Source organism: Coloeus monedula (genome assembly GCF_965178545.1).
Source record: "Coloeus monedula genome assembly, chromosome: 3".
Classification (NCBI taxonomy): Eukaryota; Metazoa; Chordata; class Aves; order Passeriformes; family Corvidae; genus Coloeus; species Coloeus monedula.
Genome location: NC_138783.1, coordinates 93,082,687 through 93,104,039, shown reverse-complemented (window position 1 = coordinate 93,104,039; position 21,353 = coordinate 93,082,687). Strand labels below are relative to the sequence as shown.

Genomic DNA, 21,353 nt, shown 5'->3' with positions numbered 1-21,353 from the left:
GTCTGTGAAAGGCGGGAAGCAGAACAGTGTGTTTTTTAGTAAAGCAAATAGCAACATATAAACCAAGCTTGTTAAGTTTCATTTACCTACATTTTTTACACTGATGCAGACAGAGCTATTGATAGAATGGTTTGGGTTGGAAGGGACCTCAAAGATCATAAAGTTCCAACTCCCCTGCAACAGGCAAGGACACCTTTCTTTCACTAGACCAAGTTGCTCAAAGCCCCATCAAAGAAGCACAATCATCACAGGCATCAAAAGGCACATTTTTTAATACACTTTCCTATGAAATTAACTGAAAAACCCTTATCAATGTCCCTGACTTGGCCAAAGGAGAGATCAAACAGGATTCATAAACCATTTATTTCAAAAACAGCTGTCACAGGATGGTGACTTGCCTAATTTGAATCATTCCTCTGGTCCTACAAGGAGATGTGCAACAGTGTTCTGTGCTATTCACACTGTGAATGTAATACAGAAATTCCATGAAGGATGTTTTGTGGCTTCTCTGTGGCAACACCAAAGAAAGTCCCGCAGACAGAATCTTCCATTAGCAGTGAAACCTCCTTAATAAATGCTACAACTGTAAAGCACCAGGCTCTTAAGGCTGTCCACAGTTTTTAAGACGTTAGGAAAATACCTATGACTCCATAGTAGGACTGCCTGCTACTGAGTCATATCAGAGCAAAACCCAGAAGGTGCCTGGAGAGGAAGCCACAGACTTCTAACAGAAGACAAAATCCCTTTAACCTGTTTGATAGGAAAAAGCACCAGTTACGACTACCGGCGCAATGAAAGCACAGCCGAATGGTAAACCCGGTAGTCCCTACCAGGAACAAAGCATTACACAAATTGCAAACCATTTCCACTGGCACACTATCCCATTTTACTGTCTACTCTGAAAGGTCAGTCATGTCATAGGTTTAGCTATGATATCTCATTCAAAGAAGAAATCTGCTTCACCAAGTGGTGGTTATACCATTGCCTATACAGCACTAATTCTCTAGAGATGAAAAGCAATGTAAAGTGTTCTTTATTAAAGTTTTTAGTGGCTTGTCACTTCAGATCATCTTATGGAAAAACAGGATGCAAATTAGGGCATAGTCAGATAGGCATGCTGGTATAACCAGCTGTAATTAGTAGCCCACATCAGCTTTTTATTTCCAGTTATTGCACAAACAGTTCATACTCGTGTTATGGCTATCTTCACAGTTTGAGACCAAAAGGGATCTTTGGGATCATGTAGTCTGGCCTCTTTCGAGACAGTGGTGAAAGCTCTCACCTAGTAAAGTTGTGCAACAAGTTTATGATGCCTACTTCAGTTTGAGAGCATGTTTCTTAAACGCAATCAAGGCTTAACTCAAAGGAATCACAACTATTAAAATATCCTTACAATGTTCTACATGGAACTGTTTGCTGATTAATAATCATGACAAAAACAAACAAACAAACCCCCCATCCCCAATGGTTTTACTACTGGTTTCCCACTAGCCTTGAGCTTCCAAACACTGGTTATCACTTATGGTAGGAATAAGTAACCATCAATTCAGAAGGACTCTCTTCTAAATATTGTGCATACTGAGATTTCACAAATCAGCTAGGTTGGAAAAGACCTCCGAGATCATCCAGTCCAACTTACCACCTAACACCACCATGTCAACCAGACCATGGCACTCAGTGCCACATCCAGTCTTTTCTTAAACACCTCCAGGGACGGTGACTCTGCCATCTCCCTGGGCAGCCTGTTCCAACGCCCAATCACCCCTTCTGTGAAGAATTTCTTCCTAATGTCCAGCATAATCCTCCCCTGGCACAGCTTAAGTCTATGTCCTCTTGTCCTGTCACTGGCTGCCTGGGAGAAAAGGCCAACCCCCACCTGGCTTCACGCTCCTTTCAGGTCATTGTAGGCAGCAGTAAGGTCTCTGAGCCTCCTCTTCTCCAGTGTGAACAACCCCAGCTCCCTCAGCTCCTCGTCATAGGACATGCATTCCAGCCCCTTCACCAGCTCTGTTGCCCTTCTCTGGACACACTCCAGCACCTCAAGGTCCTTCCTAAACTGAGGAGCACAGAACTGAACACAGTACTCAAGGTGTGGCCTATATCGTTGGATTCGGCCCATCAATCCAGCCTAAGTCCCTCTGCAGAGCCCTTCTACCCTCCAGCACATCAACACTCTCCCCAGCTTGGTGTCATCAAAGCTTTTCTTGCAAAAATCAGTCACTCACTGTAAGACATATTTACCAGCTCTTCGATTCTTCCTGTAGCTCTCCCATGAACACTTCTGAGTTTAACAGCATCCTTTTTAGCCTGGTCTCCTAAAGATAGAGGCTTAAGAGAAAATGCTTTCTGTCTGTATTTGTCAGTCAATCTCCTGCTGATGATTTTGTTTAATCAGTTGGCATTTTCCACAAAATTTGAATAAGTGGTAGAGATTTCAAAGGATACTCCAGTTCTACTAATTTTATTAAACTCAATGGCTATGCAGAGAAGAAACCACCCCTGGATGTCCCTAGAGAGGAAAGAGCTGCACACAGCAGTTCTCAGCAGCTTTTGACTGAACAGCACATTAATAGTGAGTCTGCTGTCACACTGTGCCACCTTTTACAAACATGATGTTTGGGCTGGTGGGGCATAAAACTGGACAATACAGCAGTGACTGTCAAACAACTAAAACGGTAAAACCACACACAGTGAGTACATCTGCAGCTGTATACTGTCTAGCTGAATTGTTGCCTCTGAAGCTTGTATGAAATTATTACAAAACCATCAGCTTGGAAGCAAGTCAACCGTAAAGTAAGTTAAAATTAATTGCAGACACTACTGCCTCCAAAAGCACAGCCTCCTTGACAATTTCTGTGCTTACTGCAGTTTCAGAATATTTCCCTTTTCTCTTAGTATTTATGAGAACAAAATGATTAGAGAAACTAGCGACCTACCTTGTAGGGCAGAAAGGAGTGGGACAGTGAAAATGACAGGTCTCAAAGTGCTATTAAATTAAAAATGTGTATTGAAAGATTTTTAACCTGACTCACAAGTGCTTTTTATATTATAAATATATAATTGGCAACATAGATGAATTTTTCCACTCTTTTCAAGTCTTACTGGAATTTCCAGAAAATGGCGTCAAAAATCAAAGGTTTACACCAAAACAGACAAGTAGGGGGACATACAGTAGATACCAGGTGATTTTAGCACAGTGGACTCTGAAAGTACTCAGTCATAGCACAGAATTAGTTACATTCTCAGTACAATAATGTATCCAGAAGCATGAACATGATTACTAGCTCCTCCAGATGGAGTAGAGCAAAAGATACTTTCTCATTATTGCCACATCCACTTTAAGACTTCTTGCAATAACTTCCTCTCAACAAGTCCTTCTGTGAACAATGAAGTTAATGACAAGTGCTTCCCAGGCATTATGTACCATGTCTGTACCCTCCTTTTATCTGAAAAAAAAAAACAACCAAAAAACCACAAAAACACCCGACCAAAAAAAAAAAAAAATCATCCAAAATCATCCAACCTCAACACTTGGGGCCCTGCAACTTCCTCTTTACCCTCCAGCTTCCCCTATTTCTATCTTGATGTCTATCCTTCCTTGAGGTCTGTCCCGAGTTCCATTCTGCTATCTAAGTATCATACTGGCAAGTGTTGTTCTTGGAGCAACAGATAAAAAATTTGCAGAGACAAGTGACATTTGTAATTTGTGCCCCATCACATTGCTCCTTTAGAAACTTCTCTAGCTTTGGTTTTGGATGGTGCCTGCCACAGAAGCTGTAGAAATCCCAGAAGTCATTCAGAATGAAACAGGGTACAAGTTCACCCTTGTATTATGCTAAACACCATGTACTCCAAAGAAACTCCAAAGAACCTTTTGACACAGGTCGTGTTTCAAGACAGGTAGCTCATCCAGTTTTTCCTAGGGCCCTACCTCAAATGTAATTGAACTGCTCCAGCTGATCATCATTAAAGGACATCAGTGAAGTAAAAACTGCAGACATTTGGGGCACTGACAGCCTATCGAAGGTGCTAACAACTCACAGTTCTCAAAATCCATGCACCTTTTACAAACATGGATACTACAGGAATGCTCTCTAACGCCCCCAAAACACCCTAACACTGTGATCTCAAGCACATTTAGAAATGAAATAATTTACCATAAGGATTTATGATTGAATAATTTGCCTCCATTTATAATCCCAGTCTATGTCTATTCTGTGTAAAACAGGAAGTACTGTCACGTTATTTACACAGCAGCGTTTACTACTGAAACAGAATGACTTAATACTTACATTTGAGTCTTTAATTACAAACTGAGTTCTATATCTATTCCACAGAGTCATGTGATGACTATTCAGTCTCAAAATGGTGAGCACTCTAAAACATGTTCTGCTGGAGGAGGGTGTAATTGAAGTTGCTGTTGATTGGGATTACAGATAAAATGACACTCATATGTGATTTGCATAAACAAAGAATTTCATTAACAGAGGCGAAGCACTGAAGAAACACTGAATACAAAAACAAAGAAACATGAAACAAACTTCATTTAGTGGGAAACACAGCAGTAGCAGAAGATAGTATTTCCAAATATCAGAGGTTTAATGGGTAGCGAACACTTGAAACTTGATTTAGGCTACAAAATAGTCAACAGAGGCTATGGTGGGGATGGAGAAGCACAGCAGAGGCAGTGTAAACTCAATGTTATGAGAGCTGGGAGAAAAGAAGAAAAAATTGATGCACCATATTAAAGCTTTATAAAGATACATACCTGTTCTCTCTTCCCCTCTGTAATCCCAAAACCCACAGCACTGCAGCACTCCATGATAAAAGTACCAGACAGTATGTGATTCAACCTCTGAGCACATTTCCCCCATCAGTTTGTTATGAAACCCATACAAGATTAAAAGCATGATCAAGATGCAATCCTGCAGGAAAAGCCACAGCTTGATACAGGGCTTGCTCTCTAGAGAAAGGAGATTGTAACACATTTAATGGATGCAGGAGTTTATCCAAAATGAAGCCGAGAAACCACTTTATGCCTTCATTAGCTTTCCCTCCCAGGAGCAAACAGAAGTAGAAATTTTTCAAAATACTGTGAGTTCACCTGATTGATGCATACATTAAACTGACCTTCTTGTAGTTAGCAATACCTTTTTTCCCCCTAATTGATGCAGGTCATATTTTACGCAGGAAAATAAGCTTCATTTGACCCTGAAGTGAGTTCAAAGCTGGCTGTATGTCTCTGCAGCAGAGTAGAAACTTCTCTAAAGCAACACAAATGTATATTCTCTAAACTGGAAGCAGCAAACCCAAGAGGGCTGGGTGGCTCATGGACCCATTCTGGACGTAGGCAAAGAGCGCTGAGAGCTGTAACATCACAGGAAAAGCAGCCACTGCCAGCTCTGGCCTCAGGCTATCTCCACACTCAATAGGAGCTGCAGCCTTGCACCACAATAACATACCATCAAGAGCCTGACACTGAGCACTACTGCCTCACAAAGCAACAAAACATTGCCTCCATGAAGAAACACCTCCTGGTTCCTGCTGACGCTTTCACGGAACACCAACTCCATTTTGGAAAAGGAAATACTGAATATGACACACCACACTCAAAAGAGAGGAGCAAACCCTGCTCTGCACCACTGACAAGTAACTAGATGTCACCACCACCTGTTACAGAAAACCAGATTACTATGAGAGATTAAAGAAATGTCATCAAGCTAGTAAGTCCAAGTGTTTACTGCATTAAAACTGAATTCAGAAAAACAAACAAACAAACCAACCCCTCCCAACCAAACAGCAGAGAAAAGTATTATCTAAAACTTTGCTGGTCACTCTGCCTGCACTCCTGCTTTCTGCTCTTAACAGCATCAGAAAGACCACAAAATTTGGTCTTCAGCATCAGTAGGTAAATACAGCCATGTAGTTCCAAGCTTTCTCTTTAATCCAACCCTTTAGACAAATTCTTAACCAATTCCTGGTATTTGATTAAGATAGCTATGTACTAGAAAGTAAACTAGCTCCAATGTAAGCGAGAAAAGCAGGAAACAAGCTAGTTAGCAAAGGGGAATTCTCAGATGACTCAAAGATGATGCTTGTATGTTTTAATTTTACACAAACGCATTTAAGCATGTTCCATGATTGAAGGACTAGCTACATTCCTGTAGTTTTTCAAGGTGTCTCCAAATGCAATCACAGGAGAAAACAGCAAACCTGCACCAGACAAGACGGGATTGTGTTTTCCTCTTATGCTTTAGATTAGGATCCAGACTCCTGATCTAAAAGCAGGAATGGCCATTATCTCAACCTTTCCAACCAGACTTTACATGCCCTTCATGAGTTGTGACCAACAAAAGAGAAGGGCTGAGCCTCTGAAATTTTCAAAATGAAGCATCATTTACTGTAACCTTAGAAACATCGTATTGCATAAGAGACTTTTAAACAGTTGCATAAAGTCAATCTGATTTAGGGCAGTGGTTGTCAACCAGTGAGCAGCAATGCTCATGGACAAGGAAATTCAGATCTATAATGCAAGCAATCAGAGAGGAAGGTCAGATGCTGCTCACCGCACGCTCTGTGCTTTATTCACACGGCCGGGAAGGCTGGGGAACCATCACCAATTCCCAGGACTCCCACCCCTAGGCAGAGACCTTCTGCTTTAACCACACCTGACAAATAAAACCTTCTTCCTTACCTCCCTCTTCCGAAGGTTTTTAAAGCCCACAGATCAGTCACTGTTCTTTTAATATTCCCTGAAGCACTTATCGTAGGGATGTCATACCTATTTATTGTCTCCTTTCCTGCTTGCTCTTGTAAACTGCCCATTCAACTTTGTTTCACATGAATGGAATACACCTTGTAGAGCCCTCGAGAGGGTTGCACAGCATTTAATTCATAAATTAATGCAGAGCAGCCATGTCTTCCATACCAGAGCTACAAAAGCTTCATTTACCAAATAAAATTTCAGCATTGATAATGTATTTGTAGACTTATGAATTGTTTACTGGAAAACCATGTCACTACATATGAAAGAAAGCAGTGGCCTCTGAAGCACATATGTTTAATTTAACTATATAGATTTACTGGGTGGGAGAATAAAAGAAGCAGGGGGGAGAAGGGGTGAGCTCTTCAAAGCAGATGTTTCCAAGCTTTTTTAAAACTAAGAGACAAGACATAAGACAACACTTGAAGGAGCAGCTGGGTACACTGAATAAATACAGACATTTAAATGTGACTAATTACATACACATGCTGGAATTCTCAAAGGATGATCAGGGAGCCAGGCTCCCAGCTCATTCTGACTTTCAACAGGACTTCAGTGGCCTGTTCCTTCAGGCATGCTGCAAGATGTCATCTTGCTAAATACAGAACACTGCTTCTAAATGTTGCCTCTAGTCACTTAACCACAGCAAAGGCTACAGAATGCTACAAAGCTATCTACAGAAGCCCTCCTCTTTATTAAATAAATACAAATGCATGTATCTGCTGTCCCTTGCCTGTGTGAATCTGACAGATGAGACAAAGTTGTCTGGACAGCCCAGAGGCCTTAAAGCCTCTGGGGAACCACCTTTCTGTGCTAAACACAAATATGTTGTCCAAAACCAGCTCCAGCAATGGTGGGGAAAGGTTCACAAAAAGTCTAGGGATCCTTTCCGAGTACTTCAGTTGTAAAGCAGGAAAAGTTTCTGTATGTGGGAAGTGGTGGCTCATAAAAAAAATTTAGGGAGAAGTACATACCATTGATTTTCAGACGTATTCATGTAATATGGCTACACACACACTGTTCATGACTTAGTTCAAACACTTCCATCCAGCATGGCTGCAGAAAGAGAATCTTTCCCTGGTCATTTTCCTTCCTCTGCACTACAGAAAAAGGAAAGTGCAGTCTCTAGGATACACAGGATTAAAACCTGTTTCAGCTGAAAAAGCATGAGGGGAAAAAAAATAAAATACAACATTGCACAAGCAGCTGCCAGGAGCTGTGTGTCAGCACAAAGGGGTGTGTATGGACACAAGCAGCCAGAAGCATGGGAAGGTCTTGACCACTTCTTTCCATGGCCTATCTTAAAAATGTTCATAAAATTACAGATACATTTCTGGCAGGTGACAAACAGGAGATGGCCTTCACAACCAGTGGAAGGTGAGGCCAGATGTTGATAGTCACAACAAGCAGCAGCTGACTGTGCAGAGGGCCAGGAAGGCTGTGGCTGCAAAAAGTGTGGAGGAACACAGTGCAAGACCTTTTGTGAGTGAAAGACAAAAAGGGGAGAAGCCACACCTACTTAGTAAGACTTTCTTTTTCTCAACACTCAAGGGGACTCACTACATGGCACAACAGTATTTAGTACAAATGCAGATACCGAAAGGTACCAGACCACAAAGTCCATGCATGTTGTTCTTTATCTGACACACTCCAGCAAGGGTCTGTGGTCAGCAGGCTGTAGGTCTGCTCTCTCTGTACAGTGTGAACATACACATCAAGGGTCTGCATCCCAAGCCCTGTAACTGGGATATGACAGACTTATGGCAGCCAGTCACAAGGACCATCAGGTTTTCCACCAGGTCCCACAGAGGGAGCCCACAAGTAGCAAGTGCTCCCAGAAGGAGCATCCAAAATGAGAGTTGTGGCTCTTACAGAGTATGACAGAAGAAGTTGCCAGGGGACACAAGCAGTGTGAGTGTGGTGCCTACATCTGTACTATCAATGTAACTTTTAAATCCACTAATGCTTCTCCTTTTAATCTCTTTTGCGGGGATTCAGTCCAGGAGATTGTGCTGTAGCAGCTGGCTGAGACTAGGGCCTCTGATGAAGCACAACAGCTTCGTGGTTTAAGACCAAATGAAAGTATTGAATGCTTCCTAAGGAGCAGCTATTAGGTAACAGTTTTTGAACTGAATTTTTTGCTTCCTCTGCAGGGGAAGCACACTTGCCTTTTGCATTTTTTAATAATCTACCACTTAATGTTCAAGAGCTCAGCACTTAAATATTTTAATTTGCCCTTCCATTCAGATGAATTTTTCCATTCATTCATCCAGCTGACTGTTCACAGCATGCTCCATGGGACTGCAGGCTGGCTCAGCCCCAGCTGCTTTCCAGGCTTTTTGGAATGCAGAGGTGGCAGCAGTGTGAACAAGCTCAGAGGGCACACTGATAAAGACCTATGGGTAAGATCGTATTTTCTGGAGAGGTAAAAAAGTTTCCTAATTAGGCCAAGTCTTCATTTAGCCTACATACGTGGTCTTTGAAAACAAGCACTATTCTGGGGCTTAAAAAAGCAAGTCTCTCTAAGGTATTTTTAAACAGCTGCCCCACTGGATGCAGGTTTTGTTCTCCTTGCAAACCTGAACTGTTCAACCAGTTATATCTATGAGGTCATTTGCAGGGTATTGTTTATCTTTGTAGCTAAATGCTTCATTAAAAAAAACCCTAAATATATATTTTTTAAACAAAGTCAAGGAATTTCACAGGACAAGCATTAGATTCATCAGAACAAGTTAGTTTTTAAGATGAAGTGATTCCAGATTCTTGCGCATATTTTTACAGCCTTGTCTTACTTGCTCACTGTAACATCCACGAGATATTCACAAGAAAATCAGTTATTTTCACAACACTCAATTGGAAGCTGCACTTCCCCAAAACACCTAGGCTCTGCTTTTCACTCATGACCTACCTCTAACAAAGGTTCTGCCTCTCCTGTCTTTGCTGTTCTCCTCACTGGCAAATTCCAGCTACATAGACTTTTAGCTGAGTGTTGTTTAATTACCACACTTTTCTTATATGCTTAAGCACTAGGACCAAGGTATCTATGAACAAACCTGAAAGACACTTCAGATCATGTGGAAAAATGTTAAGAGCTGCAGTTTGCTGTAGACCTTCCTGAAGCAAGTAGTGTGGCATAGAGAAAATGCTGGACTACATTCTGAAGTGCTTTTTTTTTCCCCCCGATGTAATCATTCCCCTTCATCATTCCCTTCTTTCTCACACCTAAGACACATTGCCATGAAAACCTGCACTAACTGAGCTACATACTCTAGAAACATTCTTCCTTCCCAGTTCTCTTACTCGAACTGCTAAGCTCTACTCTCCCTTACCTCTCAAATAACAAATAAATGTGGGAACTAGAAAGAGCCAGAGTGTCCAGGTCAGATACTGAAGAGAAAGTGGCAATGGGAAAAGGTAGTTTCAGCAGACAAAAGCTTGCTTGAGCTCCGATTCTCAAATTTTATTTCTAAGAGACCTGGGCTCATTATGATTCAGTGGTTAAAACCTCATGATTTTTCTACACATTGAAGCTAATACAGTGAACAATACCTAGCAAATCATGGTTACAGAATGCTTTGTAACCAATCGAAGTCTTTTTCTCTGCATTGTAGAAAGTTGATGGAATAGTCTTCAAATCAAGAATACATAAGCAAAAATTTGAGTAAGTATTTAAAAGCTGTCTGGCCAAAATGAATAGAAAGCTAGAAAATCACACTGTTAAAGTAGTCATTGCCTTACTGCTATTCATGAAGCAAGAAGCTGCATGTATTTTGTATTAAGAAGGACCTTTTCAGACACCTATTTCTGGCATTTCAGAAAGTTCACTGAAAAATCCATTGGTACTGTAATGTTACCAGGTCCCACTTAACTGAAGACAAAACCTTTAAAAGACAGCTGGCTGTGGTATGACACACTCTCAGAATAAAACAAACAGAGGCAAACACTTCTGAAGGTCCTTCAGTATACCACCTAACTAATCAAAACAGACAAGAGCGGAAGGATGTATCAGTTAATCGGTGTTTGCAGAGTCACGGACATCTAAGGGTGTCAATCCACAATTAGGGTTCAAAGGATACGGACAGAGGGCTCTGTGGCTGCATCACATCTAAGGAGTGCATTAGACACTTTCAGAAAGACCAAAGCAAAAAACCACATCAACATGGTAATCAGGACAACTGTGCTCCTTTTCCTCTCTAAGCACAGTATCCTCCAGGCTTGCTTTGAGGACAGTCCAAGCTCAGTGATAAACCCACTGTCCTGTATGTCCCACACACATACACCCCCTCTGACAGCAGAGAGGGAAGAAATTGCCTTTTCCCACCTTCTATTTCCCCCTCTCCCGCAAAGCCTTAGGACCAATAGCAATACAAACAACACTTAAACACAAGATGCCAGCCTAGGACTTGGAAGATACAGGTTTGAGCTCTGGTTTCTCAGAACGTGTGCGACCATCATCACTTGGTCATATTCAAATTGTGCACTGAAAAATGACATAATGAGAGTCCTCAGGTGGCAGCTAGAGGTGGTGCACAGCTATACTGACATGGCAGTTTTTGTTCTCAAAAAGATACAGCTGTGTTCCAGCAGCATTGTGCCCTGATTAACAAGTTCACAGGAGCTCAGAGCCTACACAGCAACTTGCACCACGATATCCCTGGTATTCGCTCTGCCTCATCACAGCAGAGAGAAAGAGTTTGAATGTACCTACTGCAGTGCTCTGGTAGGACCTGTATGGCCAGAGAGTACATGCACAGGCAGGCAGGATCACTTACACCAGCACATCCCCATATCAAGAATGGGCCTACTGCAATGGAGGTCACCATATGGGTTACCTGCATTTGTTAACAGGTCCTAGATGTAAAAATTGCCAGGACAAAGTCTTAGCAAAGGCAGCAACAAAATGATATTAAATACTGGTCTGAAACTTGGGCTGGTCAGAACTTTCCTAGCAGAGCACTCTTCTGACTGAGAACACAAAGCAAATTCCTCACAGAAGCCAAACAGCTCTGCCACTACTTCTGAGGTAACCTGAAAGGCTTTGGTGTGGCCAGAGAGCAGTGACTCCTCAGAGGACAGAGAAATCTTTACTGCCATTTGAGTCCTGTGTCATCTCTGTTTCAACTTGAATGAGACTGGATTGGCTGATTCTGAGGCTGCCTTAGTAACCGATGGCAAACTTTTGTTTTAAGCCAGCTCTGTAACACTCTCTCACCACGTAAGTTGTGCTACAAATTTACTTAGCTGGTAAGGTCCTTAATGCAAATTAGAAGGACATTAATATTACCCTTTGATGTCTTTATAGTATTTATGCCATGACTAAATTGGATAAGGGATTTATTAACATTTAAGACTATTAGGAAGAAAATTACATCGATTCTGTGAAGAGAACAAGAAGGGAAAATGAGAACAATCTCACACCCTATAAATTCATATGGATATTTCTGATTAAGAACATTCAGTGTCCAAATAAATGTTTTGATTCCTCCAACTCTTTTTAAATGAAGCACCACACACTGTTTGCTACATTTCAAGACCTACCGTGTTGCGAGCTTATGGCAGACGACACCAGTGTCTGTTATGACTTCACTCAGTCTCAGCTCGAGGTGGACCTTCCCCTGAAACACACCATAAACACCATATGAAAAGTTAGTTTTACGTATAGGCAGTCACCATTCCAACTTCAACCAAAGCACGCCAGTTTGTGCAAGTAATTCCAGGAGAAGTCTAAAGATTAAATAAGAACTGTATAGCTAACGTCCTTCAACTTCCAGAGAATCCAGACTAGTAGTCATTTAACTAAATTTGGGTGCATAATTCCCACCATTATATTATCTCTATATGTTGTACTAATTGAAGGATATGGAGTGTCCACAGTTTGACACAGAAATGTTGGGTTGGAGCTTTATCTGTAATTAGCATTTTAAATATTAAGCAAATATCTGCAACACTACCATTAAAAATGGTATCACGGAAGTGTGTTATAAATTAACACCTACATGTTTTACACATCATAAAAATAAAATCTATTAAGCAATATAAATTGTAAGACATGTATCAATAAAACTATATCAAACAACTATTTGAAAAAACACAAAAAGTATTCAATCATGTTGCTAGTATTCACAGTTACAGAGTCTTCAACTCCTTACCATCACATTAACTTTATTATGACTTGAGCCAAAATATTATCCTTCAATATGCTAAGAAAATAAAGGCAAACATTAATACCAATTGCATTCCTCTTATTAATTCCATTATATTTCAAAATGTGAGTATCCCACTGACAAAAACTCAGCATCACTTTTACAGTGTGTATACAGTAAATGCAAAATACATTTTGTTATTGACCAAATCTGACATGTCAGCAGTGCCAAGTCATCTTCTGCAAAATATCATAGCCAAAATCGAGCCTTTCATTTTCATAACTATCTCCCCTCCACCCTTTGTAATAAAGGATGCGAAAATCCACCCTGCTAATTAATCACAGCTCTAATGTGGATATTATCTTTACCTCAAATCACACAAAATTCTCTTGCCACCCCTTTTATAAGATCTTCCAGATTCAACCTTTGATCTTTTTGCACAGGACCAAAACTCTTGCCAGCAACTTCCCTATCTCTTGTGACTAGTTACAGCAACCTCCTGCTCTATGAGAATGTCCATCCTGGGCAACAGGGGAGAGTCAAGATGAAACTCTGGCCTCAAGTTGCACCTATGCTGCTAAGATTCCCTTTCCCTACAGCAGATCTGTCTGGACAAAAGCTGGTGAAGACAGTCCAAAGCACTGCAAGGAGTGCAGCAACAATTAAGGAGCATGGACATGCAGAAGTTCAGTCCAAGGTCATTCCCTGCTCCTCTCATGTTAAGAAGCACACACTGGACTCAGTGCCTGAATACTTGTCCTGAAAAAGCCTATGAGACATTGTTTCTTCCTGCTACAGTCATTCTATCCCCTTCCTAGTGTATATCCCTTATTCAGCACCATTCTTTCTGCACTACCTTGAACACACACTTCACGCTCTCACTCCACAAACCTTTATCCTCTACTTACACCTTCAGTACTCTGACTCAGTAACACTTTTTCCTATCTGAGGGCTGGAACACAGACCCTTCAAGTAAACGTGGCATATGATACTGGTGTTCATCCAGAAAACAAGGAAGACAACCTCTCCAATCTGTATAAAGTTGCAGAGGCACCGCAGCAGCTTGCTGGCATTTTGAACAGGGAAGAACCCAAATGTCTGTGTGAATTTAAAACAAGGCTTCTGCCATGTGTCTTCTGCAGAATTTTAAACAAAATAATTAAACCACCACCGCCCCCAATGCACAAACCAGACATGTTGCATTTAGCTGCCACTCCTGATTTGTGTTTCAGTGTCACAGGCCACTCCTTCACCCTGTCAGTGTGTGCCAAAGTCAGCATCTGTCATAAGCTTCCAAACTGAAGCCTGTCCTCATGCGTAAGAACAGGATTTCTCTGCACAAATGCATAAAGCCACTTCTAGACCCAGTTCTTAAGGACTCAGTACCACTGCAATGCCCACTGTAGCTGCACATGACAAGGGCTGGGCACATAACCAGCTAAGAACTCTGCTTAAGCAGAACAGTTTTCTGGCTTTTGTTTTACTGTATTTTCCTTACTCTTCAATGCTCTCTCTTCCACTGGCCACATATTCTATTACAGGATGCAAACCATTAGTCTCCGGAAAATAAATTCATATTATTAACCTGTAAAACCCACTACTGCAATCTTTGTTGATACCCTGCAAACTACCTTTACCAGAGAAATCAACTTAAATACAAGTTTTGAAGAAATTAAGAGTCAAAACCAGAGATTTTGCAACTTCAGAGAAAATATCCCTTTGTAGAAAAATACCAAGGTACGAAAATGCTTTTATAGAAATATTTCTGCTGGTCTTAAAAGTGAGACTGACCCTTCTCAGGAAGGAATGCTGCAATGCACTTAGATGAGCCTGAGAGCAAACTTCAAGTGGCCATTTGCTCAGTCTCACACAGATTGAGTAAAATGGAAGCTCCTCATTTCAGAAATTAGGTTGAAAAAAAGATCTTTATAAAAATCAGCAGTATTTCACACATTTTCCTAGCTACATTAAGCATAAAATGATAGTGTTGCCCCTTCTGGGCTAAAAGCCATTTTTTCTTGTAGTTTTCATCTTTCTCTTGTGAAAGCTTTGAAAATGGCCAGCTATTCAAAAAGTGACTCCAAGCTTCCTAGAGCAAAACAGAGGTCATGGGATCACTGGGAACAGCAGCCTACAACTATTCCCAAAACACCTTCCAATGTTTTACTTCCAGTTAGAAACTCAAATAAGGCTACACTAACACACTTGCAGGCTTAATTTACAGAAAATGTAACTCTTATATAAACAGAACCCTTTTTCTTAAATCAATTATACCATTACGCAAAACATAAGATTTCATCTGAATAAATTCACTCCTGAGCAATGGCATTAGTTGGGTTTACAAAACACCAGCTAATTCATTTAGCAAAGGGAAGACAGAAAACTGCAATAAATCAGTATCATAAGATCAAAAGTTAATCTAATCAACAAGAAGGTCAACCTAGAATGGATTAAATTACCACAGAAACAGAATTGCCATGATCTCTGACTGGCAACTTGTAAAAAATAAATTTATATTTTTATTATTAAAAGAACTACTGCAATAACAACAAGAGTCTTCTATTATAGTAGATCTGCAGAGTTTACAAGCAGGAAAGATTAGACAATGCAACAGAACAACAAAAAAAATCCATTTTACCAAAAGCTGAAACAGTGGCTTCATCCTGCTCAGAGAGAATCCTTCCTTCGGAGCCAGGGATTGAGTCTAGGCTCAGTCCTGCATTATAAGGCTATAATGCTTTTTTCCCTTTAGCAGAGCAAAAAAATTCTGAGAAAAAATCTGGAGGTTTGACAATTCTGAAATAGAACGTATCAATTACTCAAAACACTTCCATTAACAAATACATTTCAGGGTGTTCCTAGAAGCAGCTATGCTTATTAGCATAACCTTCTCCTTCGGAAGGGTAGGACCCCTTTTCAAGGAACAAGCTGAAGGAGTGCCATTTCAGCTGCTGAACACTTCCTTTTCCATCAGCTCCAGCTGATATGGAGGGTGGGTTCACAGGTCGCACCTCCTTCCTAACCACATCTAACACCACATAATGGGGCCACTCAGCTTCCAGTATTTCAGTTATTGATTAAAGAAGCCATCAGATGACTGAATTTCTTGTAGGGAAGCAGAAAGTATTCAAAAGGAAATCAGTAACAAAAAAAAACTTGTGAAAGGCCTTACTGAGGAAAACAAATTATACTATGCTTGTTAAATCTAACCTTTACTACACACTCAGTTACCTGAAAACTAAACTGAAACTGATCTCAAGTTGGCAAAGAAAAGAAAAAGCACACCTAAAGTCCTGGTTTTATAGATACAGGAAAAGCCTGTCTCCAACCACCTCCTTTCTGCTTGGGATGAAGCTGGGAGTCGCTGTGGACTGAAACACCAGAAAACAGTTACAAAGCACATAAGGGCATACAAACCCTTCCTACCTGTATCATGTTTCCACCAGTTGCAAATTTGTGGTTTCATTTAACCACAGTACTTTGAAGGAAAAGAAAATGCGTAACCACAGATTATCCTAAAGTTGCTCTTATGACAAAGTTCTGCCATCCTGGCATAAAACAATTTTATGCCAGACCTGAACAAGGCCTCAGAGGCAGTGTTTGCAAGGTCACCAGGACACCACTGGGAGCCACATCAGAGTGCAGTTACCTGCACACTTTTTGCCCTGGAATCTGACACACCCCACGTGAACCAGTGACTGCAGATTCAGATGCAACATCCGACCTAGCTCAAAACAGATGCAATCTGGTTTTTCAGAGAAATATTTATGAAAAAGCACTGACAAATACCAGGAACATCTGTGCCTATCTGAGGTTCTAGAAGATGCACACAAGACTGTCAAGTCTGCCTAAGTTCAAAAGACAGGAGCCAAATTGACTGAAATTTCCTAAACCATTTTTAATCAAGTATCAAGCAGGCCTCCATCCTTTTTGTTACTATCAAATTTTTAGAAATCTTTCATTTTTAAAAACATCAAAGGAAAAGAACAAGTCTTCACTGCTGATTTTAAACAAAACCAGAAAATACACAGTTTGCTTGAATATTAAGTATCAAGTCAATCGTCTTAATATCCAGGGCTCACACAGCATAGTAATTCACTCTTCTACAAAAGAACAAAGTTAATGTCACAAAAAACCCAAAATAAGGTATTGTTTACTATTAAATCTGCTGGACGAGAGGTTTGTGGTCACCCACCTTCCTAATTCTCACTAGCCTACCCAATTTTGCTGGGAACTTTCCCTTCCAAGGTGGGAGTACACCTGCATGAATGTTTTTCCAAACATTTATCCCATATGGGGACACTTTTCCCAGTACAGCTCAACTCTGCTCATTGCTGAGTAGTGTGGAAAGAGGGACTGGGACCCAGTTTTGGCTCCTTACTCTTCATCCTGCTGGTAGAATGTGACTGCAAGCAGTCTCACCCCAGCTCCGGGAGATGGAGGAGGGAAGGGATGTAACAGATGTGAGTTGTAGGAGAGCACTAGGCTAAGCAGGTGACATGAAGCACAGTTCATGACTGACTCATGCCAGCACCGCATTTTTTTTGGAGTCTCAAATTCAGGACTGTGGTAACAGTGGTGTGTTGGTTTATTTTCCCTTGCTCCAAATTGTCTGGAGAAATGAGCATTGGAAGAACTCAGTGCTGCACACAGACCATTCCAAACTAGGGAATAACCCGTGCCATTGCTTTCTCAGTGTTTCCAAATTTTATTTCAGGATATAGCAAATGTTATTGGGCAGATTCTGTCTACTCTGAAGCCTTTTCAGCCAACTTCATGAGAAGTCACTTTCTGCCATCAGCAAAACTTAAAAGCAAACAAGGAAACTGAGCCAAACCCTAAGGGCTCACAAAATGCTGCCCTTGAGGGAGTGGGAAAGACCAAGGGGACACCTACTGCTTTAGGTAAATCCAGCCCTGCAGTATTATCAGCAGCCTCACATAAGGTCAGGCCTAACAGCGGGTTTGAGAGCAGGAGGAGGAAGGAGTCTGTTTGCTGTCTACATTTGCTGCGTCTAACAGCTGCTTCTTCCTTTAGCAGAGGGCAGCAGGCGGCTGGGAAAGGTCTAAGGATCATGCTAGAGATCACAGCCTGTCTGCTGGACCACAGTGCAGCACACAAGAAACTGGAACAAAACCCAGCTGACTGCTGAGGAAAGTGCAGCAGCTCTATTCAGCACTGCATGGATTCATAAATGCTAAGCAAAGCGGAACTGATATCTGCTTGCTCTCCATATGTGCAAGCATGTCAGAATTGCTCAGTAACTGGCAAACAACTTCACATGGCATAATGTTAACCTTCCTGTTTCTCTAAAGAAAGAATACTGCCATATGGTCAAAATCCTTATAATTAATCACATTTTCCTCTCAAATAATTTGATGGGATATAATACGTAGATGTTGTAAGTGAAAGGGTTTCATTTCCCCAGACAAATTATGTTCTGCAGATACAAAACCCATGTATGTTACTTTAAAACCACGTATACTCCTTGTTCAGCAATAGGTGCTCCTCACCACGTGCCATGTTATAGACTAGCTATTGAAGAGCAATAGATCAAAACCTGATTGACTGTCTTAGCCCTTTGTGCTGATAAGTCTGAATTCTGTGCTCTTACATTCGTATAGGGAGGAAGTCTTGCCACAAAGCAGGATCTGGTCAATAGCTGCTCTTTCCCTTTACCACAAACATTATTTACCATTGCTGATGCATGGTTCAGTTGTCTCAAGTAGTTTTGTCAGTAGACATTTAGCCTTGAGAATCTCCCCACCCTATCAAAACAGACATGTGATCTCTCTTCAAAACAACTAGAAGACAGAAACTTAAGTGCCACTGTTCAAAATACAGAGGGCAACACCCATGTTTCCTGTGTGTGGTAGAAAGCTGATACCAAAACTGGAAGCAGCTGCTTCTTTTTACAATTTGCATTTACCCATGCTTACAGTAGGTTGCACAAAATGCGTCAGTGACTCATTTTTATGCTAGAAGTATTTAAGTACCTACACAAAGTTAGTCAATATCAGTGTTGGACAGTGGGCATGCAATGCTCTTAACTGTTCAACAGACAATGTAATTCTCTCAACTACTGGAGTGAAACTGACATATACAGTTGTTCCTAAAGACAGTTATATCTTGTATCTTCAAACACATTCTTAATTAGCAATTAGCAACAGAGCCATCACAGATCAACATGACTTACTCCACTTACACAAAGAGCATTGATTTATATAGAACAGGAAGCAGGCAGATACAGGAGAGAACTTGGAAACTTCGGCAAGGTGAATAAAAACAATAAAATAACACTTCCAGCTTCCTCCACAGATCTGGGATAAACTTCTCTGTCACACAAGACTGAATGAAGAAGAGCTAATTAAAAAGTTTGTGGTGAAACCTTGGCTCTGATGAACTCATGGCAAAACTCCCACCCTGAGAAGGCCAAGATTTCATTCATGAAGCCTGACACTTGGGATACAGATCTTGCATTCAATGGGAAGGTGCTGACACAAACGAAAGGTTTTTTTGAGGAGCACACCATGCATTAGCTAGATCCTTTTAGCTAATATACAGGCAGCATTTCAGAGCCAGTAGTTATGTCCAGCAGGACAAGAGGATTTTAGGTGCACTCTCCAAACATACCTGTAAATGTTTTCCACTAATGAAGTCTAGTACACCACATGACACCAGTCCATACTCAAGAACAGGCATGTTTAATCAACAATAGTCAAAGGCCTGCATAGACAAAATGCTAATGTGGTGAAAGGAAGAGGAAAGGCCTTTGGTGTCTGAAGAAAGTACTTAACATCAGTAAATCTTCTGCACAAAGCTTTGAGTACAGAAGGTTAAAATGTGAGACAATTTGCTTCCTCAGTGTTGGTTATCTGCCCTTTACATGCCTTTTATTTTTATTAAGTTGATAGCCAAATAGATATCTCAAACAGATCAAAGTTCTTATGAGAAGGAAGGGGAAATGAGCAATTTTCAAGTTTTTGTCAGACTTTTTTTGCCCCAACAATGACTTTTACATAAGACCTTGAGCATAACTGGCTTTGGAAAAAACATTCTGTCATTTAATACTGAAAAGTCAGCTGTAAGAGGACATGACTATTTCACATTTGTCAGTGAGGCAGAGAAAGCAACTCAAAGCACACTTGAAAAGGGGAACTTTTAAAACAAGAGCCTGCACAGGAAAAGATGTCAGAATAATCTAACTCTCCTTGCAAGTCTCCCCCACCTTGGCATATACAGACTACATGGCTTGGAGTATACAGATATTAATCAGAATATCTCTGGATCTTTAACCACTTCAATGATTACATGTACACAAGGGGTATTTGGGCTGCAAAGCTCAAACTTCACAAAACAGACTTGAACTATGAACTTAATGTGAAAAAAAATTAAGGGGAAAACTACTCAAAACCCGGAAAGGGCTTTTAAAGACTGCATGTGCACTTGGGCTTAAATTCCACCGAGAACACACGGACCACTGAGAGCATCTGTCATCTACAGCCCTAGGCAAATATCTGAATCAGTTACTGTTGGGTAAACTTCCTTCTGTGAAGAAAAGGAAAACATTCATGGATCAAAACAGATGTACACACAATAGCATGGCAATTTTTGCTTCCAGACCTCAAAAAGCATGACAATGAGAATACAGCAGGTCCTGAAAGACAAATGACTAGTAGAAAAGAAACACATGCCGTGTAAAGTGTGCAACATCATGCTCGTGCTGTCCTCAAGCAGCTTACAATGTTGTCTCTTCTGCTGCTAGCCCCTCCCAGCTGAAGCTGCCTGATTGTTCATCATCTATTTCAACGCAAAAGTTAAACCATTTTCAGTAATGGCTCAATTCCTGTTCTACTTCTCACTGAAAGGCTTGGGCTCTTGTACTGTCAGACACTGGGCATTTAACTCCGGTCACAGTACTGAGGAGGAGGGAGGCTCCATCAGAAGATGGGAACTTAAAACTCCTTCAGCTAAATGTGCACAAACCCACCTGGTTATAGCTTCATACTTTCAGAACAAGTTTTTCAGTCTGGAAAGTTAAGCCATAATTTATGCATTAATAGCTGCTGTCAACTTCCATTCTGCACTGTGTAAGAAAACTTCCCCATCACATTTAACATTTTATTCTATATTTACAAAGGAAATATTCAGATATAATGTATGCCAAACACAAATACAAGTTGGAGTTTCATCATTTGTTCTCCACATAGCAGCTCAAACTTAATCACTTAGAGCACAACTGCTGTTTCATCACGCAGCTATATCTCAACAGCATCCAGGGTAACCACTGACAGGACTAGAGCAGAATATGCAATGTGTTATTTCAAACTAGTGAGAGCAAAACCAGCCAGTAAAATGTGGGGGCATTGACGTACCAACAAGAGTAAAAGCCTGTCAACTTCAAAGGGCAGTTACAGCCCGCTGCTGAATGACACAGCACTGCGTTC

At 40.9% G+C, this 21,353-nt stretch overlaps 1 protein-coding gene across 2 annotated transcripts in view; it reads right to left on the bottom strand.

Moving 5' to 3' along the window:
* The window catches only part of RASA3 (RAS p21 protein activator 3), a 131,365-nt gene that overhangs the window by 45,472 nt on the left and 64,540 nt on the right, over positions 1 to 21,353 (bottom strand). For both annotated transcript variants that reach the window (XM_082277551.1, XM_082277552.1), the window contains exon 5: positions 12,302 to 12,378. In XM_082277551.1, coding sequence (XP_082133677.1) covers positions 12,302 to 12,378 — 77 coding nt within the window. The remainder of the gene's footprint in view (positions 1 to 12,301; positions 12,379 to 21,353) is intronic.